This window comes from Scyliorhinus canicula, chromosome 5, assembly GCF_902713615.1.
Source record: "Scyliorhinus canicula chromosome 5, sScyCan1.1, whole genome shotgun sequence".
NCBI lineage: Eukaryota > Metazoa > Chordata > Chondrichthyes > Carcharhiniformes > Scyliorhinidae > Scyliorhinus > Scyliorhinus canicula.
Window position 1 is genome coordinate 219916745 of NC_052150.1, and position 27192 is coordinate 219943936.

General features: G+C 52.1%; 1 protein-coding gene across 9 annotated transcripts in view; it reads right to left on the reverse strand.

The window, feature by feature from the left end:
• Positions 1–27192, reverse strand: part of adcyap1r1a (adenylate cyclase activating polypeptide 1a (pituitary) receptor type I) — a 261127-nt gene that overhangs the window by 85051 nt on the left and 148884 nt on the right. For all 9 annotated transcript variants that reach the window (XM_038798557.1, XM_038798552.1, XM_038798551.1 and 6 more), the window contains 3 exons: positions 17033–17130; positions 14788–14920; positions 9748–9901 (listed from right to left, as the gene is read on the reverse strand). In XM_038798557.1, coding sequence (XP_038654485.1) covers positions 9748–9901; positions 14788–14920; positions 17033–17130 — 385 coding nt within the window. The remainder of the gene's footprint in view (positions 1–9747; positions 9902–14787; positions 14921–17032; positions 17131–27192) is intronic.

Genomic DNA, 27192 nt, shown 5'->3' on the forward strand with positions numbered 1-27192 from the left:
TGATCTTTTGTGGACTCAGCTCCACTTTCCGGCCCGAACACCATAACCCTTAATCCCTTTATTCTTCAAAAAACTATCTATCTTTATCTTAAAAACATTTAATGAAGGAGCCTCAACTGCTTCACTGGGCAAGGAATTCCATAGATTCACAACCCTTTGGGTGAAGAAGTTCCTCCTAAGCTCAGTCCTAAATGCGCTCCGGACTACATTGATGCTGCTGTCCAAGTATTTAGCCTCAAATTGGTGCCCGCCGTGGTTTTACTGTCGGAGCCTATTCTCCGCCCAATCGCGTTTTCCGATTTTGGCACCAGCCAAAGGAGAATCCGGCCTTATGATCTCCCAGCGGAGCTGAATTGCACCATAATAGGAGGGTGCGGTATGTGCGTGTGTGTGTGTGAGTGTGGGTGTGTGCATGTGTGTGGGGGGAGGTTGTGTGTGGGTGTGTGTGTGGTGCATCAATGTGGGTGGGTGTGAGTTTTGTTGGTGGGTGTGTATGTGGGTGTGTATGTGGGTGTGTGTGTGGGATGTGTGTGTGTGGGAGGTGTGTGGGGGGTGTTGTGTGTGTGGGGGGGCATGTGTGTGGGTAGAGCGTGTGTGTGTGTAGAATTTACAGTACAGAAGGAGGCCATTCGGCCCTTTGAGTCCCTACCGACCCTTGGAATGATCACCCTACTTCAGCCCACACCTCCATCCAATCGCCGTAACTCCACCTAACCTTTTTGGACACTATGGGCAATTTAGCACGGCCAATCCACCTAACCTGCACATCTTTGGACTGTGGGAGGAAACCAGAGCACCCGGAGTAAATCCATGCAGACACGGGAAGAACGTGCAGACTCCGCACAGACAGTGACCCAAGCTGGGAATTGAAGCTGGAGCTTTGGCAGCAGTGCTAACCACTCCCCCCCCCCCCCCCACCGTTTATGTGTGTGTGTGTAGGGGTGTGTGGGGGGGGGGGGGGGAGTGTGAGTGTGTGTGTGTTTGGGTGTGTGTCGGTGTGTGTGAGGAGTGGGCGGGGGTGGCAGTGTTTGTGGGGTGTATGTGTGTGTAGGGGGGGGTGTAGTGTGTGTGTTTGGTGCGTGTGGGGGGGCAGTGTGTGTGTGGGTGTGGGTGGGTGTGTGTGTTTGTTGGGTGTGTGTGTGTGTGTGTGTGTTTGGGGTGTGTGGGGGGGGAGGCAGTATGTGTGTGTGGGTGTGTGTTTGGGTGTGGGTGGGTGTGTTTGTGTGTGTGTGTGGTAGGGAGGGTGGTGGTCGGTCCTCCTGCAGCAGTGTGTCTGGTACCTGGAGCTCCCTCTGGTGGCAGCAGAAGAAATGTTTGAAAAGACTGAGATACAAATGGGATTCCTCAGCAGGTCTGGCTGGGATTGTGTGTGTGTGTGTGGGGGGGGGGGGGGATTGTGTGTGGGGGGGGGGGGGATTGTGTGTGGGGGGGGGGGGGATTGTGTGTGGGGGGGGGATTGTGTGTGGGGGGGGATTGTGTGGGGGGGGGATTGTGTGTGGGGGGGGATTGTGCGTGGGGGGGGGGGATTGTGTGTGGGGGGGGATTGTGTGTGTGGGGGGGGGATTGTGTGTGTGGGGGGGGGGGATTGTGTGGGGGGGGGGGCGGGGATTGTGGGGGGGGGGATTGTGTGGGGGGGGATTGTGTGGGGGGGGGGGATTGTGTGTGGGGGGGGGATTGTGTGTGGGGGGGGGATTGTGTGTGGGGGGGGATTGTGTGTGGGGGGGGGATTGTGTGTGGGGGGGGATTGTGTGTGGGGGGGGGATTGTGTGTGGGGGGGAGAGGGGTGGCATTGTGTGTGTGTTTGGGGTGTGTGTGGTTGGGGGGGGGGCAGTGTGTGTGTGTGGGGGGGAGGCAGTGTGTGTGTGTGGTGGGGGGGCAGTGTGTGTGTGTGGTGGGGGGGCAGTGTGTGTGTGGGGGGGCAGTGTGTGTGGGGGGGAGGCAGTGTGTGTGTGGTGGGGGGGGGGGGCAGTGTGTGGGTGTGTGGTGGGGGGGAGGCAGTGTGTGTGTGGGGGGGGGAGGCAGTGTGTGTGTGGGGGGAGGCAGTGTGTGTGTGTGTGGGGGGGGCAGTGTGTGTGGTGGGGGGCAGTGTGTGTGTGTGTGGTGGGGGGGGCAGTGTGTGTGTGTGTGGTGGGGGGGCAGTGTGTGTGGTGGGGGGCAGTGTGTGTGTGTGTGGTGGGGGGCAGTGTGTGTGTGTGTGGGGGGCAGTGTGTGTGTGGTGGGGGAGGCAGTGTGTGTGTGGTGGGGGAGGCAGTGTGTGTGTGGTGGGGGAGGCAGTGTGTGTGTGGTGGGGGGGCAGTGTGTGTGTGTGTTTGGGGTGGGGGGGGCAGTGTGTGTGTGGTGGGGGGAGGCAGTGTGTGTGTGTGTGTGGTGGGGGGGCAGTGTGTGTGTGTGTGTGGTGGGGGGGCAGTGTGTGTGTGGTGGGGGGGCAGTGTGTGTGTGTGTTTGGGGTGGGGGGCAGTGTGTGTGGTGGGGGGAGGCAGTGTGTGGTGTGTGTGTGGTGGGGGGGCAGTGTGTGTGTGGTGGGGGGAGGCAGTGTGTGTGGGGTGGGGGGGCAGTGTGTGTGTGTGGGGTGGGGGGGCAGTGTGTGTGTGTGGTGGGGTGGGGGGGCAGTGTGTGTGTGTGTGGGTGGGGGGGCAGTGTGTGTGTGGTGGGGGGGCAGTGTGTGTGTGTGTGTGGTGGGGGGAGGCAGTGTGTGTGTGTGGGGTGGGGGGGGCAGTGTGTGTGTGTGTGGTGGGGCAGTGTGTGTGTGTGTGGGTGGGGGGGCAGTGTGTGTGTGGTGGGGGGGCAGTGTGTGTGTGTGTGTGGTGGGGGGAGGCAGTGTGTGTGTGTGTGGTGGGGGGGCAGTGTGTGTGTGGTGGGGGGGCAGTGTGTGTGTGGTGGGGTGGGGGGGCAGTGTGTGTGTGTGTGGTGGGGGGGAGGCAGTGTGTGTGGTGGGGTGGGGGGGGCAGTGTGTGTGTGTGTGGTGGGGGGGGCAGTGTGTGTGTGTGTGTGGGGGGGGGGCAGTGTGTGTGTGTGTGGTGGGGGGGCAGTGTGTGTGTGTGTGTGTGGGGGGGGAGGCAGTGTGTGTGGTGGGGTGGGGGGGCAGTGTGTGGTGTGTGGTGGGGGGGGCAGTGTGTGTGGTGGGGTGGGGGGGGGCAGTGTGTGTGTGTGTGGGGGGGGAGGCAGTGTGTGTGTGGGTGTGGGGGGGAGGCAGTGTGTGTGGGTGTGGTTGGGGGCTGGGTGCAGTGTGGGTGTGGTGGGAGTGGTGGGGTGTGGGGGGGGGCAGTGTGTGTGTGTGTGTGGGGGGGGCAGTGTGTGTGTGTGGGTGGGGGGGGCAGTGTGTGTGGTGGGGGGCAGTGTGTGTGTGTGTGGTGGGGGGGCAGTGTGTGTGTGTGTGGTGGGGGGAGGCAGTGTGTGTGTGTGTGGTGGGGGGAGGCAGTGTGTGTGGGTGGGGGGGGCAGTGGGGTGGTGGGGTGGGGGGGGGGCAGTGTGTGTGTGTGTGGTGGGGTGGGGCAGTGTGTGTGTGTGTGTGGGGGGGAGGCAGTGTGTGTGTGTGTGGTGGGGTGGGGCAGTGTGTGTGTGGTGGGGTGGGGGGGGCAGTGTGTGTGTGTGTGGTGGGGGGGCAGTGTGTGTGTGTGGGGTGGGGGGGGCAGTGTGTGGTGTGTGTGTGGTGGGGGGGCAGTGTGTGTGTGTGGGGTGGGGGGGCAGTGTGTGTGTGTGGTGGGGGGGCAGTGTGTGTGTGTGGGGTGGGGGGGGCAGTGTGTGTGTGTGTGTGTGGGGGGGCAGTGTGTGTGTGTGTGTGGTGGGGGGAGCAGTGTGTGTGTGTGTGGTGGGGGGAGGCAGTGTGTGTGGGGTGGGGGGGCAGTGTGTGTGGTGGGGTGGGGGGGGCAGTGTGTGTGTGTGTGGGTGGGGTGGGGCAGTGTGTGTGTGGTGGGGTGGGGGGGGCAGTGTGTATGTGTGGTGGGGGGGGCAGTGTGTGTGTGTGGGGTGGGGGGGCAGTGTGTGGTGGGGGGGGCAGTGTGTGTGTGTGGTGGGGGGGCAGTGTGTGTGTGTGGGGTGGGGGGGGCAGTGTGTGTGTGTGTGGTGGGGGGGCAGTGTGTGTGTGGGGTGGGGGGCAGTGTGTGTGTGGGGGGCAGTGTGTGTGTGGGTGGGGGGCAGTGTGTGTGTGTGGGTGGGGGGGGCAGTGTGTGTGTGTGGTGGGTGGGGGGGGGCAGTGTGTGTGTGTGGGGGGGGGCAGTGTGTGTGTGTGGTGGGGGTGGGGGGCAGTGTGTGTGTTGGGGGGGGGGGCAGTGTGTGTGTGTGGGGGGGGGGCAGTGTGTGTGTGGGGGGGCAGTGTGTGTGTGTGGTGGGGTGGGGGGGCAGTGTGTGTGTGTGGGGGGGGGCAGTGTGTGTGTGTGGGGGGAGGCAGTGTGTGTGTGTGGGGGGGGAGGCAGTGTGTGTGGTGTGGGGGGGGCAGTGTGTGTGTGTGGGGGGAGGCAGTGTGTGGTGTGGGGGGGGAGGCAGTGTAGTGTGTGTGTGGGGGGGGCAGTGTGTGTGTGTGGGGGGAGGCAGTGTGTTGTGTGTTGGGGGGGGCAGTGTGTGTGTGTGGGGGGGGCAGTGTGTGTGTGTGTGGGGGGGGAGGCAGTGTGTGTGTGTGTGGGGGGGCAGTGTGTGTGTGTGGGGGGAGGCAGTGTGTGTGTGTTGGGGGGGGGGGCAGTGTGTGTGTGTGTGGGGGGAGGCTGTGTGTGTTGGTGGGGGGGCAGTGTGTGTGTGTGGGGGGGGGGCAGTGTGTGTGTGTTTGGGGTGGCGGGGGCAGTGTGTGTGGTGGGGGGTGGGGGGGCAGTGTGTGTGGTGGGGGGGCAGTGTGTGTGTGGAGTGAGAAATACAGGGGTCCACCTTTCAGATCAATGACCTTTAATGGGATCAGTACAAATGTTTCAGGCTGAGCAGCTGAAGTTGTCGGGCATCCAATATGGCAGTGTCTTCAAAATCGGGGGCGCGACCCAGGTGGGTCGTGGGTGGGTGTCGGGAGGGTCGCGGAGCCGTTGTCCACGACGTTCCCAATTACGCCAATCCCTGGGCAGCATTGCGTATGCGTGCCCGATCATCGTGCGTACATGCGCAGTGCGGCCGCTATTTTTTAAAATCGTTGCAACTTTTTGTTTTACAAGTTCTGCAGTGGGTTTAATTCATTTATTTTATTCAATTAATTTTTTTTTCATTTATTTTACTCATTTTATTTTTTTTTTACAAGTTTGGGGTGGGGGGTTTATTTGATAAGAATTTAAAGGAAAAATATGCAGAACTTTGGGCAGATGGAGACTCCATACTTTCCGACACCAGAAGGCTTCACCTTCATCCAACAGGAGCGTGTACGAGGGCCAAAGGGACCCAAAACCATTCCCTCCATTTTTGTCAGCAGCAAACAGGTAAGAGAAAATGGTGGGTCGCGAAGGTCGGCCGGCATGGGTCACGAAGGTCGGCCGGCGGGTCGTGAAGGTCAGCCGGCATGGGTCACGAAGGTCGGCCGGCGCGGGTCGTGAAGGTCGGCCGGCGTGGGTCGCGAAGGTCGGCCGGTGTGGGTCACGAAGGTCGGCCGGTGTGGGTCGCGAAGGTCGGCCGGCGCGGGTCACGAAGGTCGTCTGGTGTGGGTCACGAAGGTCGGCCGGTGTGGGTCGCGAAGGTCGGCCGGTGTGGGTCGCGAAGGTCGGACGGCATGGGTCGCGAAGGTCGGCCGGTGTGGGTCGCGAAGGTCGGCCGGTGTGGGTCGCGAAGGTCGGCCGGCGCGGGTCACGAAGGTCGTCCGGTGTGGGTCGCGAAGGTCGGCCGGTGTGGGTCGTGAAGGTCGGCCACGTTGGGTCCTGAAGGTCGGCCGGTGTGGGTCACGAAGGTCGGCTGGTGTGGGTCGCGAAGGTCGGCCGGTGTGGGTCGCGAAGGTCGTCCGGTGTGGGTCGCGAAGGTCGGCCGGTGTGGGTCGTGAAGGTCGGCCACGTTGGGTCCTGAAGGTCGGCCGGTGTGGGTCGCGAAGGTCGGCCGGTGTGGGTCGCGAAGGTCGGCCGGTGTGGGTCGCGAAGGTCGGCCGGTGTGGGTCGCGAAGGTCGGCCACGTTGGGTCCTGAAGGTCGGCTGGTTGGTAAAAATGGGTCTCCGGAAAAAAAGTTTGAAGAACACTGCAATGTGGGGGGGGGGGGGTCAGCACTTCAGCGGCCATTAATTGGCCAAAACCGGGGACCGTTCTGCAGGGACCGGGCATCTGGGTAGCGGCCACGACACCCGCTGGGTTTCACGAGCAACGTCCATCTTCAAACCCCCTAGTAAAATCCAGCTGGGCAGGGGTGAGGGGAGATCAGGGAAGGGGGAACAGTTACCAGGGGAATGGAGTGGGGAATGATGGAGGAGATCTCGAGGTCAGTGGGTTCGAACTGCTTTGCCGTTCCGCGCTGCTTATCCCGAAGGAATTCACCGCTGGCGCGCCTTCCTTGGGAATAACCTATTGTTGCCGAGGGGGGAGCAGAAGCAGGCTTCGGGCCTCCTCCTATCAAACACTAATGGTGGAAGGCCTGCAGCTGCCCTGTGGGGGGGCGGGGGGGCGGCTCCGGTTGGGCCATTACCAAAATGGCGCTCAGCGTGGACATTACTTTGGACGCAAAATGGAGCCAGCCGATCCGAAAACCTGGGGTCCACAGGGTTGAAATTCTAATCCAAGACCACCCACTTCCTTCCACCAGCACACCTGGTAGAACTGACATTCAGTTGATCTGGAATTAAATTAAGGACTCAGTCCGCAGCCACCACGCCGGGTTCACGAAACAAAAAGGACAAGTGTTCCATACCGTCGGGAACGTGGCCCATCGAGGGCGGAGCACAGGCGGAGGGGCTCGGGTGACGTCCCTCAAACAGTACACCATTTTCGAGGGGGTGGAGCATCGCAAAAGCAGCACCGCCCCGATTTCGGCGAAAACCTGGGCTGAGAGGTGGCAAATGGAGTTTAATGCAGAAAAGTGTGAGGTGATTCATTTTGGAAGGAGTAACAGGAAGACAGAGTACTGGGCTAATGGTAAGATTCTTGGTAGTGTGGACGAGCAGAGAGATCTCTGTGTCCATGTCTGTAGATCCCTGAAAGTTGCCACCCAGGTTGATAGGGTTGTTAAGAAGGCGTACCGTGTGTTAGCTTTTATTGGTAGAGGAATTGCGTTTCGGAGCCATGAGGTCATGTTGCAGCTGTACAAAACTCTGGTGCGGCCGCATTTGGAGTATTGCGTGCAATTCTGGTCGCCGCATTATAGGAAGGATGTGGAAGCATTGGAAAGGGTACAGAGGAGATTTACCAGAATGTTGCCTGGTATGGAGGGAAGGTCTTATGAAGGAAGGCTGAGGGACTTGAGGCTGTTTTCATTAGAGAGAAGAAGGTTAAGAGGTGACTTAATTGAGGCATACAAGATGATCAGAGGATTAGATAGGGTGGACAGTGAGAGCCTTTTTCCTCGGATGGTGATGTCCAGCATAAGGGGACATAGCTTTAAATTGAGGGGAGATAGATGTAGGACAGATGTCAGAGGTAGGTTCTTTACTCAGAGAATAGTAAGGGCGTGGAATGCCCTGCCTGCAACAGTAGTGGACTCGCCAATACTAAGGGCATTCAAATGGTCATTGGTTAGGCATATGGATGATAAGGGAATAGTGTAGAGGGACTTTAGAGGGGTTTCACAGGTCAGCGCAACATCAAGGGCCGAAGGGCCTGTACTGCGCTGTAATGTTCTATGTTCTATGTTCAAACGGGGATTCTCCGGCCAAACGCGATTTCTGCGTCGGCAACTGGGGAATCCCGCCCCCAGGTATTTTAAAGTAACATCTAATTTTGCTTGTGTCGCGACTCCCAGTCACGTGGAGCTGGAATTAACGCTACACCAACCCAGGGTGTTTGTGACAGCACCACCACCTGGAGGATCCCCTCCCAGCCACTCGCCACCCTGACTTGGAAATATATCGGCAGCTCCTTCACTGTCGCTGGGACAACATCCTGCAACTCCCTCCCTAACAGCACAGTGGGTGTACCTACACCACATGGACTGCAGCGGGTTGCATAAGGCAGCTCACCACCACCTTCCCAAGGGGCAATTAGGGATGGGCAACAAAATTGGCCTCGTCAGCGACGTGCCGCACCCCGTGGACGAATAAGTAAAGGAACGTTCCAGATTCTTCCCTCACACTGGGCAAAATGGTTTCTTCTGACTTTCCCTATTCGATTTATTAATGACCGTCTTATTGTTGTGGTCCCTACTTGAGGTTTCCCATGTTCAATGTTCTCAGTGTCTACCCTATCAAACCCTCTCATAATCTTAAAGACCCCGATTCGGTCATCCGTCAGTCTTCTTTACAGAGAAAAGAGCCTCAATCTCTCCTGATAAATGAGCTGTCATAATCTCAGGACAGCGTTTTGGTTTTCCGTCTAGAAATTCCGATGTATGTGTGTGGTGTATATGGTGTCAATAATACAAAAGATATTGTTGTTGAAAAGAGACACTTGCTCCTGAAGTTTTTCAGCTTGCACTGATCAGGACAAACACAAAAACACCAAATTTCAAACGGTCACAACAATTTACACTACCATTTGTCTCACAGGATATAAGGATTCTGATTGGTTGGCAAGTCAACTCTAATTGGCTGAGGCATGGCCATTGTTACAACACCCCAAGCTAGTGCGCGGCCCACTCCAGGCCCGCTTGATGCGCACACATACAAAAGGGAAAAAATGTATTAATAAACAATTTGTGATCTTTGAGTCACAGGGATGATTTCCAGTCAATGGGTGGGGAATCTCCATCCCACCACGCCCGTTTTGTGGTGCCCCCCCCGGCAGCGGGATTCTCTGTCCTGGCAACCAGCCAATGGGGTTTCCCATTGTGGGTACCCCCCCCCCCACGCTGTGGGGAAATCCGCGGGCGGTGAACGCACTGCCGGTGAAGTGGAGAATCCCGCTGATGCAGAATCCAGCCCAATGTCTTTCTGAAGTTAAGGTTTCTGGCTTGGCGCTCCCTTTCTTTCAGTCATGATATGATCTTCTCAGGCAAGGCTGTCTACCTTCCCTGCACACTCAGCACCATTTCAGGTTCACAGCAAAGGATGTGCTGGACACTCACTGCTTTCAGAACAACGGATCCGGTTTTTTTTTACTTCAGCCGCTGAAGAGCAACAAGCTGCCGGATTTGATACATTTAAAAGATCTTCAGCTTCCACCGCGAGACAGCGGGCAGCAGAGAGAGAGAAAACAGCTCCCTTCACTTCTGAGATCCAATCACTTCTGGAAGGTTCTTTCAGACACCATCACCCAGCAGGAACTATTGCCAGGCAGAGGCAGAACACTGTTCCTGGCCAACCCGTTGGGTGCCAGTTAACCAATAAAACTGATCCCCTCCAAAACCGGTTCCTCTCATCCACTTGGTGCCGAAGAGTCTGGCTTCTCCGCCCAGATACCAAGCCTTAGGGTTCAGTGTTGGGGCAAGAACTCTTCTGCTTTCCTCTCTCTGCTTAAAGACACATCCCAATTATTGATCCACGGACCAAAGCAATAAAATAAAATAAAATAAATGGGGACAAAGGAAGTCGACAGGAAGGACTCTCACACCACGGGGAAAGCAACGGGGAGCAAGCAAGCATTATTGAAGTACACGGTAACATCTCCAGTTCATCTCCTCCCCAACAACACAATGAAATCATCGATAATGTCACCTTGATGGGACTTACAACACTCAGCATGTGTACTCGTGACGCCACCAGCAAAAATACTCACCCCAACCAATAAGGATGTACCAGTAGAAGTATCTGCGCTCGGGGAAGAAGGTCTCGACGAGCAGGGTGAAGAGATAGAGCCCTTCAATGAACAACCAGAAGTAGTTGGACATCACGCAATAATGGAAGAATACCATCATAGCTTTGCATTGGACCTGAAAACAATCAAAGACTCGGTTATCCGAGGAAGCCAGGATCCCATCTCAGGCATCGCCCCCCCACCCCAACCACCCCCCCCCCCCCCCCACCACCACCCCAGCCCCCAACCCCCCCCCCCCCCCCCCCAACCTAGACTTTGAAACCAAATCCCAACTCCTTGTCGGAATGATGTTCTGGTGCCATGTCCTGTCCGCTTCTGGCCCCACAAGACCCCCATTTCCCAAATCCTCCTCCTTGTTCTCCGCACCTCTGTCACATCCTGCAGCTTCCCAATGCTCTGAGATGGATGCATTCCTCTAATGCTTAGGGGCTGGTTTAGCACACTGGGCTAAATTGCTGGCTTTGGAAGCAGGCCAGCAGCACGGTTCGATTCCCGTAACAGCCTCCCCGAACAGGTGGTGGAATATGGCGACTAGGGGCTTTTCACAGTAACTTCATTTGAAGCCTACTCGTGACAATAAGCCATTTTCATTTCATTTCAATTCTTGCCTCTTGGCCATCCCCGAATCCCTCCCCCCCCCCCCCCCCCCGCCAAAACTGGTAAAACAAAGGGAATTCATGTAGCACCTTTCACACCCGCAGGACGCCACCCAGATTTACAGCCAATGGTGAAACTATAAGGTGTGGTCACTGTTGTTCTGAAGGAAATGTGGCAGCCAATCTTCACACAGCAAGCCCCATGAGACATAGGAGCAGAATTAGGCCACTCGGCCCGTTGAGTCTGCTCCGCCATTCAATCACGGCCCCCGCAAACAGTAATGTGACCATCAACAGGTAACTGTGTTTTTTACCGATGCTGATTGAGGGATGAATATTGCTCAGAACACCTGGGATAATACCTCAAAATGGTGACACGGGATATGTTAGATGTACCCGAGAGGTGGACTTTTGTTTCAACGTTTCGTTTTGAAAGACGGCACTGTCATAATATGCACCCACGCGCATCATGAGGTTGAAACAGGCAGTGACAGACACCCAGGTTAGTCAATCAACATACAGGACAGAACATAACCAATCACCAGACAGAACACTAGAGGGGGGTTTCCTACTATAAAACACACGAGGCATCAGCACTCCGCCTCTTTCCACTGGTGACGACTGTAGTGATAGTCAGGGTGTATATATCAGTCAGCACCTTCTACACGTGGATCAGAGCTAGTCTGGTCTAGTTAGTTGGAGTTAGTTTACTGAGAGTAGTAGAGAGTGAACCCACAGCCAGCTGTGTGCATTGTTACAGAAGTTCAATAAATCGTATTGAACCAACGCCTAAGTTTGGTGTATTGTTTACAGTCCAACTGCATCCAGTTGTAATCCGTGTTAGCCCAGGGTAGATAACACAACAGGCACCTCTGGCACTGCTGCATTCCCTCAGTGTTGCCCTGGAGTGTCAGCCTGGAGGGTTTTGTCCTCAAAGTCCTGAAGTGGGCCTTGAACCAACAAACGTCTGACCAAACACCAATCACCGCCTGCAACCTCGCCTACCCACCCACTCCCTGTCATTCCTTCCTCATCGGGCTTTTCATTATTTTCAGTCCTGATATTTCCCCCCCCCCCCCTCTTTTCCTCCCTGCCTCACAAAGGAGGGCCGAATGTGATACAGGATTCCCCGGGAAACACATCCCTCCCCCACCCTCTAACTGAGCCACACCTGACATCGGCTGGGGGGGGCCAGGCCCATAGCTCTCCAAAACTTCGCCATCTCGCCACTTTCCCCTTTTCGCAAGCGACCTCATCGATCGAGGGTTTGGACACATATCCTCTAAGCTTTAGGGCAGACTTTTCTGTGTCAAATTCTGTTCGCTAAAACTATCTTTCCTTCATTCTTCTGTGGGATGTGGGCGTCGCTGGCTGGCCCAGCATTTGTTGCCCATCCCTAATTGCCCTTGAAGAACTGAGTGGCTTTCTAGGCCATTTCAGAGGGCAATTAAAAGTCAACCACATCACTGTAGGCCTGGAGTCACATGTAGGCCAGACCAGGTCAGGGGGGCCGATTTCCTTCCCTGAAGGATTTAATGAACCAGATGGGTTTTTACAGCAATCTACTCTGCAGAGTTTGATGAGGGAGATCTAATGGAGGTGTATGAGATGAGAAAAGGTATGGATAAAGTAGAAATGGAGCCAATGCTTCCTCTTGTGGGTCATTCTAGAATGAGAGGTCATAGTTTTAGGATAAGAGGTAGCAAATTTAAAATGGTGTTGAGGAGAAACTACCAAAGGGTTGTGAATCTGTGGAATTCGCTACCCCCGTGTGTGGTGGATGCTGGGACAGTGAGTACATTTAAGGAGGAGTTGGACTGATTTTTAATTGGTAATGGGTTAAAGGATTATGGAGAACGGGCAGGAGTTAATGCCTGGATGAGATCAGCCATGATCAAATGGCGGAGCAGACTCGATGGGTCAAATGGCCTCATTCTGCTCCTATATCTCATGAACTTATGAATAATAATTTCATGGTCACTATTACTGAGACTAGCTTTACACAGCAGATTTATTAATTGAACTTAAATTCCAGCAGTCGCCATTGTAAGATTTGGAAAAGTTCAAGGCAATCAGGCAGAGTCCACATGGTTTTGTGAAAGGGAAACCATGTTTTTTAAAACAATTTTTAAAAAGTTACAGTACCCAATTTTTTTTTTCCAATTAAGGAGCAATTTAGCGTGGCCAATCCACCTAACCTGCAGATCTTTTGGGTTGTGGGGGTGAAACCCATTCAGACACAGGGAGAATGTGCAAACTCCACGCGCACAGGGCTGGGATTCGAACTCGGGTCCTCAGCGCCGTAGTCCCGGTGCTAACCACGGCACCACATGCCGCCCTAGGGAAGCCATGTTTAACCAACTTATTGGAGTCACATGTGCTGTGGATAGAGGGGAACCAGTGGATGTACTGTACTTAGATTTCCAGAAGGCATTTGATGAGGTGCCACATGAAAGATTATTGCTGAAACTAAAAAGCTCACGGTTTAGGGGGTAACATATTGGCATGGATAGAAGACTGACTGGCTATTGGTGAATCAGAGAGTTGGCATAAATGTGTCTGTCTCTGGTTGGCAGGATGTAACGAGTGGTGTGCCACAGGGATTGGTACTGGAGCCTCACATTTTACAACTGATATCAATGACATCGATGAAGGGATGTTGCTAAACTTGCTAACAAGACGATGATAGGTAGAGAAGTAAATTGTAAAGAGGGCATGAGGCGGCTACAAAGATTAAGTCGGTGGGAAAAACCTGGCAGATTGAATATAATGTAGGAAAATGTTGAAATTGTGCACTTTGGCAGGAAGAGTAGAAAAGAAACTGATTATCTAAATGGTGAGAGATTGCAGAGCTCTGAGATGCCGAGGGATCTGGGTGTCCGAGTGCATGAATCACAAAAGGCTGGTGTACGGGTACAGGAAGTAATTAGAAAGTTTAGAGACCACAGACGAGTCTGAGATGAGTGGATAAGAGAAAACGGTTTTATTAGGAAGTTATCGGATGTACAATACTCTCCAGATCCCAGCCAGTTCTGAGGTACCAATACCAAAATGGCCGACCTTTACATTACAGATTATTGAAGTGTCTCTCAGTGGGGGGAGGTTCATGGAGAGGGGTATTGCTTCTACCCTATATTGCGATAGGAATTAATATAAAAGTTGGGAGGTTATGCTTCAATGGTACATGGCATTGGTGCGACCACATCTGGAGCACTGTGTACAATATCGGTCTCCTTATTTAAGGAAAGATGCTAGAAAGGTGCAAGAAGTAGTTGAAACAAGGCTAACTGGGCTAATGCCAGGAATGGGTGGGTTGTCTTGTGAGGAAAGGTCGGAGTGGTTAGGTTTGTGTCCACTGGAGTTTGGAAGTGTAAGAGGCGACTTGATCAAAACCTTTAAGATCCTGAGGGGTGTTGACAGGGTGGGTGTGGAGAGGATGTTTCCTCTTGTGGGAGAATCTAGAACTAGTGGGGGAGGTCACTGTTTAAAAATAAGGGGTCACTCATTTAACTTCCTCCCTAAGAGCACTGTGGGTGTACCTACACCACATGGACTGCAGCGGTTCAAGAAGGCAGCTCACCACCACCTTCTCAAGGGGCAATTAGGGATGGGCAATAAATGCTGGGCCCAGCCAGTGGTGTCAGCATCCCAAAAATGTGTTTAAAAAATAAATAACCTGGATTTATCCATTGCAGCCTTGTTCAGCTGCCTTGTCTCTCCTGGCACAGCCAAGATCTCCCGAATCTTGTGCAATTCGGGTCTGTTCTCCCCCAGACCCATCCCCGGGAGAGTTCATCACCTCAAACCTCGACCCTCTAGCCCCAGTGTTGTACACTTTGTGCCTCAGAACTGAAAGGGATGATGCAAGTTCTCTGCATGTTAACGTGTTCAGTGCAAGCGCCCCCACCTCTCATCACCCCCCCCCCCCCCCCACCCTTTTATTCCACTTCCCTGTGTGTTTTGATATACTACGGAGTGTAATATGTGCTACTCAAACCTCGGTTAGTGATGAGGCCTTCTGAATCTCGATGAAGAAGACTCAAACTCGTCCAGTAACTGGAGTAATTGAGTAACTACAACAATAATCGCGTGAGTTCTTTACTCTAACATTGATGCTAGTGATAAGGTTACCAAGATCTAACTACAGTAACTATGCTTAACTACACTAACCATCTGAGCTAATCTGATACTGCTCTGGTCACAATACACCCGAAAGAGAGAGCGAGACACACACAATGCGGTTGCTTTTGTACCCCGTGTCGGTCCGGCCCTCTAGTGATCAGCTGGTGCTACTGATTACACATTAACCCCTTATGTACATGCATATATAGAGATCACGACACCCCCGCCTCTCGCCCTCCCGCCCACCCCCTCCAGGCTCAAAGCCGAGTTTGCCCCCACTTACTGTGGTGATGGAGCAGTGAGTGACTTTGTCCTCAGAGTACAGAATAGCATCTTTGATGAAGACCGATATCGCCCGGAGGATAAACGAGACAAACAGATTCATGTGAATGTAGTTACGAGTGCAGTGCAGCTTCCTGAAAGACAGGAGGGTTTTCGTGAGACAGAAAACAGGAACGACAGGAGGACGTTTCCATCTTCCAATGGTGCGGAAACCTCCACTTCCACAGGCGGAACGGGTGTGCGCCCTATCCAACGGTGACCACGCGGGGGTTGTATTCTTACGCTGGTTGGAAAGCGTCAGGAAATGTCCGAAAGCCTGGTGTAATTCTCCAGGGTGGCACTGAGGTACAGAGACCGGGAAGGTTCTGAGTCGGAGGCTAACTGAGCTGACTTCCCCTTGGTGGCTGCTTTAACTGGACCACTCCCCCTTGATTGGGAAGGTGGGGGGGGGTAGTTAGTGACTGAGATTCCCACTCCGCATCGCTCCCGGGGGAGGGCCCACACGTCCAGGCGGGCAAGTGGGTGTGACGGCGCGTCAGAGTGCCCGCTTGTGTGAGCGGGCTGGGAGCTAAATGGGGGCAGGGGAGCTGGTTCTCAACCGTTTCGGAATAGCCACAGAATTCGTACAAAACCCTATAGTGCAGAAGGAGGCCATTCGGCCCATCGAGTCTGCACCGACCCACCAAAAGAGCACCCGACCGAGGCCCACTAATCCACCCTAGCCCTGTAACCCCACGCACCCATCATGGCCAATTCAGCTAACCTGCAAATCGGTGTGAGTTTGCAATGATTTAATGTAAGGTGGAAACCAGCGCGGTCCCATTCCCAGTGAGGGGTCAGTTCAGATAGGGGCAACACAGCAGAAAGAAGGTGAAGGTAAAATAAGGGGCAGCAGGGTGGCACAGTGGTTAGCACTGCTGCCTCACAGCGCCAGGGTCCTGGGTTCGATTCCGGCCTCGGGCCACTGTCTGTGTGGAGTTTTCACTTTCTCCCCCGTGTCTGCGTGGGTTTCCTCCGGGTGCTCCGGTTTCCTCCCACAGTCCGAAGATGTGCAGGTTAGGTGGATTGGCCATGAAAAATTGCCCTTAGTGTCCAAAAGGTTAGGAGGGGTTACTGGGTTACGGGGAGAGGGTGAAGGTGTGGGCTTGAGTAGGGTGCTCTTTCCCAGGGCCAATGCAGACTCGATGGGCTGAACGGCTTCCCTCTGTTTTGTAACTTCTATGATTCTATGAACTGTGAGGTTGGGCACTAAAGCCAGCATTTCTGCCCTGTATATCAATGTATATAAATGTATTTATTTTGTAATTTTCAGTTATAACCTTCCATCTCATTTAAGAAACAGAAGCTGAGGAAAACGTCAAACAAAAGCAAGAAATTCACATCTAGGAGCTACCTTTATTTGCGCGCACAGGGTCACCCTCGATTCATGTCAGTTTATGTAGAAGTAGGATACAGCTCACGCCAGCAGAGGGCACTGCTGCTGTTGTCTGACATCTTCATGTTTCAGTTTGTGTCTACTTGACAAATGGAATCAGATTTGTCCAAATCGCACTGATCCTCTACGTTCAGCAGAGAAGGCACTTGAAAGGGGAGGGTGGGAAATTGCAGAGCTCTGGGGAAAGAGGAGTGGGGACACCCTTTCAAAGAGCTAGCATGGGCACGATGGGCTGAATGGCCTCCTTCTGCAATGCAGGATTCTGTGATTACAAACGCCGTCCTTGAGCATAGAGTCATAGAACCCCTACAGAGCAGAAGGAGGACATTCGGCCCATCAAGTCTGCCCGGACCCTTCGAAAGACCACCCTACCTCGGCCCTACCCCTGTCTTATTCCTGCATCCCCACCCTGAAGGGCAATTCATCATGTCCAATCCACCTAACCTGCGCATCTTTGGACTGTGGGAGGGAACCGGAGCACCCGGAGGAAACCCACCCAGGAACGGGGAGAAAGTGCAAACTCCACACGGACAGTCATCCGAGGCTGGAATTGAACCCGGTCCCTGGGGTGCGAGGCAGCAGTGCTAACCGCAGTGCCACCGTGCTGTCTCTGCTAGGATTGGCCAATGGCAACCGGATGCAGTGGCAGTTCAGAGGAAGGGTCAGCGGGATCAGGAAGGGCGCCCTCCACGACTTTCCCCGAGGGCAGTCCGGAATGGGAAATGGATGCTGGCCGAGCTAGCGACGGCCACATCCCAGGAACTAAACAACAAATACCGGGAAGAGGTCCATTTTCTCCAGGAAGACTTACCGGAAGCGACAGAGTATAATCATTGCAATGACAAGAGAAATCAGGGAGGTGCTATAACCGACTGTGTAGAGAGCCTTGACTGAGACATAGTACAGATCCTACAAAAGAGAAAAGAAGATCGTGTCAACACAGCGAGGCTATAAGGTAAGGTAGCAGAGCTCGTAAGGAACTCAACGCCATCTAGGCCAAGTTTCATCGCTACCACATCCACTCCCTCCGCCACCAACATAACCTAACAGCAACTTTAACAACTGGCACTGAAATAGGACATTTACCTCAATCCAAAGCCACTTCACCCGAGAAATGCGAAAACAGGCCACAGGACGATGTTAGGGTCAGGAGTTAGGTTTTTACGGAGCATCCCAAAGGGGCAAAGGGAGGACGAGACACGGCGAGATTTAGGGAGGGGACTCCAGGGGTTAGGGCCCAGGCTGCCAAGACGTGGCCAACGGTGGATGGATGAAAATCTGGATTGTGCGAGAGGCCAGGATTATAGGAGCACCGGGGTCCTGGGGCGCAGTTCCGTCCATGGGATGCAACTGACCAAGGTTCCTTTGACAGCAGCTCCCAGATCCTCAGGGGCTGGTTTAGCACACTGGGCTAAATCGCTGGCTTTTAAAGCAGACCAAGGCAGGCCAGCAGCACGGTTCAATTCCCGTACCAGCCTCCCCGATTAGACGCCGGAATGTGGCGACTAGGGGCTTTTCACAGTAACTTCATTTGAAGCCTACTTGTGACAATAAGCGATTTTCATTTCATTTTTCATTTCTGCCACTCAGAAGGACATGGGTCGCAGCAGATGGTTGGGAACAGCTTCATCTTCAAGTTCCCCTCCCTGTTTCACACCAACCCAACGTGTCCACCTCTGGGAAATATTCTGTGGCACGTAACCCAGCGTGATGGTGGGGGGTCGGGGGGTGGGGGGGGGGGGTCGGGTTGAATTGCATGGTCGGGATTTGAATCATATAATCACTATAGTGCAGAAAGAGGCCATTCTGCCCATCAAGTCTGCACCGATCCTCTGAAAGAGCCCCTATGCCCCTCCCATAACCCAGTAACCCCACCTAACCTTTTGGACACCATGCCACTCGGGAACACTAAATTCCTTCCATTACCAGCGCTGAAAACACAGGGTTACAGCTTTCAGAGGAGACATAGTAATGACAATATTGTCACAAGTAGGCTTGCATTAACACTGCAATGAAGTTACTGTGAAAAACCCCTAGCCGCCACATTCCGCCACCTGTTCGGGTACACGGAGGGAGAATTCGGCATGTCCAATTCACCTAACCGCACGTCTTTCGGGACTTGTGGGAGGAAACCCGAGCTCCCGGAGGAAACCCACGCAGACACGGGGAGGACGAGAAGACTCCGCACAGTGAACCAAGCCAGGAATCGAACCTGGGGCCCCTGGTGCTGTGAAGCAACCGTGCTAACCGCTGCGCTACTGTGCCGCCTGTATTCAACCTGCAACCCATCTGCCCTGTCAGAGCTCATGACCTTTAGTGGGAGCTTGCTGTGCATGTGCTGGCTGTTGAGATTTCCAGCATTTACAACAAATGCAAAAGGTGCTTCACCAGCCGTGAAATGCAGGGGTTGGGGGGGGGGGGGGGGTTTGCGGGGAGAAAGTGTCATGGAGGACGCTATAGAAATGCAATTTCTTTGTTCTGGTTGGAGTTTTGCAGAGGCGTTCCAGTGGCCTTAAACTTTCGGGACTCTTAAACTCTCCGGGAGTCTGTTACATGGGCTTCACTATCCCGTAGGAGGAAATGGTTCCGGAGGAAACTAAAAGTAGGGAATAAAAGTCAATTTCCGTTGGGGGAGGTGTCGGTCATGATCATTCAGCTCTACCAGTCATGAACGAACGATAAACCTTAATTAACACTGTTATATTACGATATTGTAACATATATATTACTTTTTTTGCCTAGCCGAGTTGTTGAAATGCAGACGCAGTCTTCCAGTGATGATAAAATAATTTAATGAGTAATATGAAATAAACTAGTGAGTTCTTTTTACTTCAATACTTGTCGAAGAAATTATCAGTCAGCACTTCGAGTTTTCGCCAAAGGTCCTTTAATTAAACACAAAGTTCGTGGGGGAGGGGGGTTGGAGAGACCACAGTCATTCCAATTACCCCCCCTCTTTCCAGCAGTAAAGACAGGCAATTTATATGATGCAGTAAACAATATCTAGGACAGAAGGCATTCTTTAGATCAGCAAAAGACAGAAAACCAAGCTGGCCCGAGTTAGATTTTAATAACAGGCCTTGGGTTCCTTGCCTAAGAAAAATAATAATTGTATGCTGTCAGCAAAACAATGTGCAGCTGTACGCTTGTTTACATTGTATGACCTTCTGACTGTTTCATACAGAACTTCTTGACTGAAATAAGGCTAAATACCCATCATGCTTTGCCAAGTGCCTATTTCCGTGAAATATAGTCAAGCAGCTGGTTAAAATGAAGACAGGGTATGAAGGCAACTAATTCGCCAACTAAAGTCCCTTCTACAATACTGAACTAGTAAAACAAGTAAACTATTAAATAAGATAATGCTATATACTAAGATCTATTCTTCACTCTAGCTGTTTCCCTTCTGTACTTTCCACACTCCTAACACACTCTCACTGAGGAAAGAGCAGAGAAACCTTTTTATAGGTCTTGGTAGTGTGGTCATCTAGTGTTCATTTGCTGTACTTGCTTAACATTACCTGATGATGTATTACTACATACAGAGATCACCACAGACACCAGAACTGTTCACAGAGTGATGCAGACTCAATGCTTCCCGTCACGTCTCCAAGATCTGACTGGGCAAAAATTCCCGAGTGACCCCCACGTGCTGGTGACAGAGTGGACGAGCGGGTCACGTGACCCTTCAGAAGGTCGCCCCCCCCCCTCAAAGGGACTAGCTAATAAAGCGGTATGGTAGTAATGTCACTAGGCCCAGAATGAATGCTTCAGAGGTAACAGGTTCAAATCCCACCCCGGCAGCTGGTGGAATTAAAATTCAGCGAATAAATCCTAAAATCTGGAGCTGGTCTCAGTAACGGTGACCGTGAAACTGTCATGAACCATCGTTTACAAAACCCATCTGGTTCGCCAGAGCCCGTCCGGGGAGGGAAATCTGCCGTCCTTACCCGGTCTGGCCTGCATGTGACTCCAGACCCACAGCAACGTGGCCGACCGGTGTGAGCAAGGCCCTCCATTCGAGGGCAAATAGAGATCGGCAGCAAATCCTGACCCAGTCCACGGAAAAAAAAAAACAATATTTATTCACAGCGCATGGCCCATACACAGAGGTGAAACCAGCCAGCATTGAAATGCAATAGCGCGACGGGGAGGGGGGGGGGGGGGGGAGAGAGAGAGAACGTTGACAACTTTATTTGACGCGCAGCCTAATGTAACTGGGAATTCTCAATCCCAGCTCGGGGAGGTAGATTAGCAGTGGGGAATGACGGAGGCTGTGTGAGGTTCCCTGAGGCTGATTCCCGTGTGTGGAACCAGTCAGGGCTTGCAGCTGCCAGCCGTTGAAGCAGAAATCCGGCACAGTGAAAGGCTGGCGGGGCCCATTCTCTCTGTGACTTCAGGGGCGAGACTTGGGGGGGGGGGGTTTGGTTTGGCACGGCTGATACCGGGGTCTCAACTTGGCACCGTGTGGCGATCAGTCACCTGACAGTGATTTTACCTGAATTGGCCTACTCATGGGCATGGCAACACAGAAAATAGGAGCAGGAGGAGGTCTTTCGTCCCTTCGAGCCTGCTCGCCTGGCCATCCAACACAGTCAGCTTAATCCCGCCTTCCCCCCACATCATAGAATCATAGATTTTACAGTCCAGAAGGAGGTCATTCAGCCCATCGAGTCTACACTGGCCCTTGAAACAGCACCCTGCTTAAGCCCTCCACCCTGTCCCCGTAACCCAGTAACCCCATCTAACCTTTGGACACTACGGGGACATTTAGCACAGCCAATCCACCTCACCAACAGATCTTTGGACTGTGGGAGGAAACCGGAGCACCCGGAGGACACCCACGCACACACGGGGAGAATGTACACACTCCGCACAGTCACCCAAGCCGGGAATCGATCCCCAGTCCCTGTCTCTGTGAAGCAATAGTGCTAACCGCTGTGCCACCGTGACACCCCTTTGATCCCATTCACACTCAGTGCTATATCTAACTGCTTCTTGAAAACATGTAATATTTTGGCCACTTCCTGTGGTAGCGAATTCCACAGGCTCATCACTCTCTGGGTGAAGAAATTTCTCCTCATCTCTGCCCTAAATGGTCTCCCCCGTATCCTCAGGCTGTGACCCCTGGATCTGGACACCCCCTACCATCAGGAATATCCTTCTTGCAGAGAATGGGACTTCTGGTAATCCCAAGGCTTTTTAAACGTACATAAAGAGCAAGAGGGTAGCCAGGGAAAGGGTTGGCCCACTCAAGGCCAGGGAAGGGAATCTATGCATGGAGCCAGAAGGAATGGGAAAGGAATTAAATGAAGGAATCACAGGAAAATACTGTGCAGAAAAGGACTTTCCGACCCATCGAGACTGCACCAACGCATGGGAGGCACCTGGGGTGGGAGAATCCCCGCGAACGGGCCACACCGCCCCAACACCGGCACGCGATTGTCCGCAGAGCCGGGGGGGGGGGGGGTCCAACCCCGGGGGAGCCTCCGATGTGGCCTGACCCACGATCGGGGCCCACTGATCGGCGGGCCGGCCTCTGTGGCTGGGAGCCTCCTTTCCTACGCGCCGGCCCCTGGAGCCCTGCGCCGTGTTGCGTCGGGGCCGGAGGTTGAAGGATGCCACTGCGCATGCACGCGTTGGCGCCGGCCCACTGCGCATATCCTCGTTGGCGCCGGCGTAACTGCGCATGCGCAGATTTTGCGGCGCACAGTTCGCGCCGAGATCGGCCCCTGTCGAGGCCAGAATCCTGGGAGCGGCCCGTTCACGCTGTTGTCAAACGCGACGGCGGTTACGACGGCGTGGACACTCTGCCGCAGGAGAATCCTGCCCCTGATCTGCCAATCTTAATCCCATTTGCCAGCATTTGGCCCATAGCCTTGAAAATGACGTGCCAAATGCTCATCCAGGTACTTTTTAAGGGATGTGAGGCAACCTGTCCCTCCCACTCTCCCAGGCAATGCGTTCCAGACCATCGCCACCCTCTGGGTAAAAAGGCTTTTCCTCAAATCCCCCCCTGTAACTGACCCTTCAACTAAGGGGAACAGCTTCTCCCTACCCACCCTGTCCATGCCCCTCATAATCTTGTCCACCTCGATCAGGTCGCCCCTCAGTCTTCTCTGCTCCAGAGAAAACAACCCAAGCCTATCCAACTTCTCTTCATAACTTAAACGTTCCATCCCAGGCAACATCCTGGTGAATCCTCTCTGCACCCCCTCCAGTGCAATCACATCCTTCCTGTAATGTGGCGACCAGAATTACACACAGTGCTCCAGCTGTGGCCTCACCAAAGTTCTATACAACTCTAACATAACCTCCCTGCTTTTGATATCTATGCCATGATTGATAAAAGCGAGTGTCCCATATGCCTTTTTCACCACCCTATTAACCTGCCCGTCTGCCTTCAGAGATCTGTTTACAAACACTCATCCCTTTGTTCCTCAGGACTTCCCAGTGTGGTGCCATTCATTGAGTATTTCCTTGTCAAATTGCTCCTTCCAAAGCGCAACATCTCACACTTTTCAGGATTAATTTTCATCAGCCACTTCCTGCCCATTTGACCATCCCGTCTATATCTCCCTGTAACCCAAGACTCTCAGCCTCACTCTTAACTATCCGGCCTATCTTTGTATCATCAGCAAACTTACTGATCCTACCCCACCCCGCCCCCACATAGTCATCTACGTCATTTATATATGTGGCGAATAATAGGGGACCCAGCACAGATCCCTGTGGTATACCACTGGACACTGGCTTCCAGACACTAAAGCAGCCGCCTGTCATCACCCTCTGTCTCCTACCACTCAGCCAATTTTGAATCCACCTTATCAAGTTCCCCTATATCCCAAGTGCATTTGTCTTCTTTATAAGTCTCCCATGTGGGACCTTGTCAAAGGCTTTGCTGAAATCCATGTAAACTACATCAATTACACTACCCTCATCTACACACTTAGTCACGTGTTCATACTTTGCATCAGTATTCACCAAAGAGAAGGGTTTGGTAGGTAATGAGTTTGGGGAAGGGTGTGTCGAAAATCTAGGTCACATTGAGATCAAAAAGGAGGCGGTGCTGGGCGTCTTGAAAAACATTAAGGTAGATAAGTCCCCAGGGTCTGATGGGATCTACCCTAGAATACTGAGAGAGGCAAGGGAGGAAATTGCTGAGGCCTTGACAGAAATCTTTGGATCCTCACTGTCTTCAGGTGATGTCCCGGAGGACTGGAGAATAGCCAATGTTGTTCCTTTGTTTAAGAAGGGTAGCAAGGATAATCCAGGGAACTACAGGCCGGTGAGCCTTACGTCAGTGGTAGGGAAATTACTGGAGAGGTATCTTCGAGACAGGATCTACTCCCATTTGGAAGCAAATGGATGTATTAGTGAGAGGCAGCATGGTTTGTGAAGGGGACATTGTACCTCACTAACTTGATCAAGTTTTTCAAGGAAGTGACGAAGATGATTGATGAAGATAGGGCAGTGGATGTTGTCTACATGGATTTTGTAAGGTATTTGACAAGATTCTTCATGGCAGACTGGTACAAAAGGTGAAGTCACACAGGATCAGAGGTGAGCTGGCAAGATGGATACAGAACTGGCTGGGTCATAGAAGGCAGAGGGCAGCAATGGAAGAGTGCTTTTCTGATTGGAGGGCTGTGACTAGTGGTGTTCCGCAGGGATCAGTGCTGGGACCTTTGCTGTTCGTAGTAGATATAAATGATTTGGAGGAAAATGTAACTGGTCTGATTAGCAAGTTTGCAGACAACACAAAGGTTGGTGGAATTGCGGATAGTGGTGAGGATACAGCGGGATATAGATCGTATGGAGACTTGCATGGAGAGATGGCAGACGGAGTTTAATCCAGACAAATGTGAGGTAATGCATTTGGAAAGTCTAATACAGGTGGGAAATGTAGAGTAAATGGCAGAACCCTTAAAAGTATTGAGAGGGATCTATGTGTATAGGCCCACAGGTCACTGAAAGTGGCAACGCAGGTGGAGAAGGTAGTCAATAAGGGATATGGCATGCTTGCCTTAATTGGCCGGGGCGTTGAGTATAAGAATTGGCAAGTCATGTTGCAGCTGTGTAGAACCTTAGTTAGACTACACTTGGAGTATAGTGTTCAATTCTGGTCGCCACACTACCAGACGGATGGGGAGGCTTTAGAGAGGGTGCAGAAGAGATTTACAAGGACGTTGCCTGGTGTGGAGGGCATTAGCAATGAGGAGAGTTTGAATAAACTTGGTTTGTTCTCACTGGAACGACGGCGGATGAGGGGCGACCTGATAGAAGTCTGCAAAATGATGAGGGTCATGGACAAATTGGGGGGGCGCAGTAGCACAGTGGGTAGCACTGTTGCTTCACGGCTCCAGAGTCCCAGGTTCAATTCCCGGCTTGGGTCACTGTGTGACGTTTTCCTGTGTCTGCGTGGGTTTCCCCCGGGTGCTCCGGTTTCCTCCCACAAGTCCCGAAAAACGTGCTGTTAGGTGAATTGGACATTCTGAATTCTCCCTCTGTGTACCCGAACAGACGCCGGAATGTGGCGACTAGGGGATTTTCACAGCAACTTCATTGCAATGTTAATGTAAACCTACTTGTGACAATAATAAAGATTATTATTGTTATTAATTGGATAGTCAGAAGCTTTTTCCCAGGGTGGAAGAGTCAATTACTAGGGATGATAGGCTTAAGGTGCGAGGGGTAAAGTTTAGAGGAGATGTGCAAAGGAACTCGCTGCCGGAGGAGGTGGTGGAAGCAGGATGAGTAGGATGGAAATAGAGGGATACGGACCCCGGAAGTGTAGAAGATTTTAGTTTTGACGGGAAGCATGGTCGGCGTAGGCTTGGAGGGCCGAAGGGCCTGTTCCTGTTTTGTACCTTTCTTTGTTCTTTGTTGTTCGCTCTTGGAACATAAAAACTGACTGTAAAAGTTTCCTCAGGTACGTAAAGAGAAAAAGATTAATAAAAAACTCATGTCAGCCGCTTGCAGTCAGAAAGAGGGGAATTCATAACAGGGAACAAATAAATGGCTGAAGAACTAAATTCGTACTTTGTTTCTGTCTTCACAAAAGAAGACATGAATAATGTCCCGAAAGTTGTGAGCAACACAAGTTTTAGTGAGGAGCTGAAGGAAATTAATATTAGTAAAGAAATGGTTTAGGAGAAACTAATGGAATTGAAGACGAACAAATCTCCAGGGCCTGATAATCTTCATCCCAGAGTACTTAAGGAAGTGGCCCCAGAAATAGTTGATCGATTGGTAGTCATTTTCCAAAATTCTTTGGACTGTGGAATGATTCCTACAGATTGGAGGGTAGCTAATATAATCCCGCTGTTCAAAAAGGGAGGAAGAGAAAACAGGGAACTAGAGACCAGGGAGCCTAACATCGGGAGTAGGGAAGTTGCTCGAGCCTATTATCAAGGATCTCATAGCACAGTATTTGGAAAGCAGTGGTGTAATCAGACAAAGTCAGCATGGATTTACGAAAGGAAAATCATGCTTGACAAATCTACTAGAATTCTTTGAAGATGTAACTAGTAGAGTTGACCGGGGAGAACTGGTGGATGTGGTTTATTTAGACTTTCAGAAGGCTTTCGACAAGGTTTCACATAGCAGATTACTGTGTAAAGTTAAAGTTTATGAGATTGTGGGTGGTGTCTTGAGATGGATAGAAAGCAGGTTAGCAGACAGGAAGCAAAAAAGTTGGAACAAATGGGTCTTTTTCAAATTGGCAGGCAATGACTAGTGGGGTACCGCAGGGATCTGTGCTAGGACCCCAACTGTTCACATTATATATGAATGATTTGGACGAGGAAACTAAATGTATTATCTCCAAATTTGCAGCTGATACAAAGTTGGGTGGGAGGGTGAGCTGTGAGGAGGATGCAGAGATGCTTCAGTGGGATTTGGACAGGCTGAGTGAGTGGGCAAATACAAGGTAGATGCAGTATAATGTGGATAAATGTGAGGTCATCCGCTTCGGTAGCTAAAATAGGGAGGCAGACTATTATTTGAATGGGTGTAAATTGAGATGGGTGGATACTCAGCGAGACCTTGGTGTCCTCGTGCATCAGTCGCTGAAAGTAAGCGCTCAGGTACAGCAGACAGTAAAGAAGACAAATGGTATGTTGGCCTTCATAGCGAGAGGATTTGAGTACAGGAATAGAGATGTTTTACTGCAATTATATAGGGTATTGGTGAGGCCACACCTGGAGTATTGTGTGCAGGTTTGGTGTCCTTATCTGAGGAAGGATGTTCTTGCTATGGAGGGAGTGCAGCGAAGGTTTACCAGGCTGATTCCTGGGATGGTGGGACTGTCATATGAAGAGTTATAAGAGTTACTGTCAAACGTTGGTTATAATTCTATTCATTAGTAGCCCGGCGGAGGATCTTGATGCAGTGGAAAGATGCGAGGCCCCCAAGTGTGGAGACCTGGATCAGTGACATGGCGGGATTTATAAAACTGGAAAGGGTCAAATTTGCCCTGAGAGAATCAATACAAGGGTTCTATAAACGATGGCAGCCTTTTCTGGACTTCCTGGCTCAAAGATAGTATCTTGGTCAATAGCAGCAGCAACCCGGGGGGGAGGGGGGGGGGGGGGGGGGGGCGGCGAGGTGGGGTGGGGGTGTTCCTTATTATTGTTTCTATTTTTTCTATGGTTATGTAACTTAAGATTGTGTTAATTTAAGTTGTTAATATGTTTTGGTGTTCATTGAGGATGGGTGAAAGTTTATGATTGTTATCATTATTGTTATTGTTGGTATTTTATTAGGGTTCGTTGTTGTTGTATAAATACAACATTTTTCAATACAAATTATTTAAAATAAAAAAATAATTCTATTCATTGGAGTTTAGAAGAGTGAGAGGGGACCTCATAGAAACTGTCAAGATTCTAACTGGATTGGACAGGGTCGGTTCAGGAAGAATGTTCCCGATGGTGGGGGAGTCCAGAACTAGGGATCATAGTTTGAGGATCA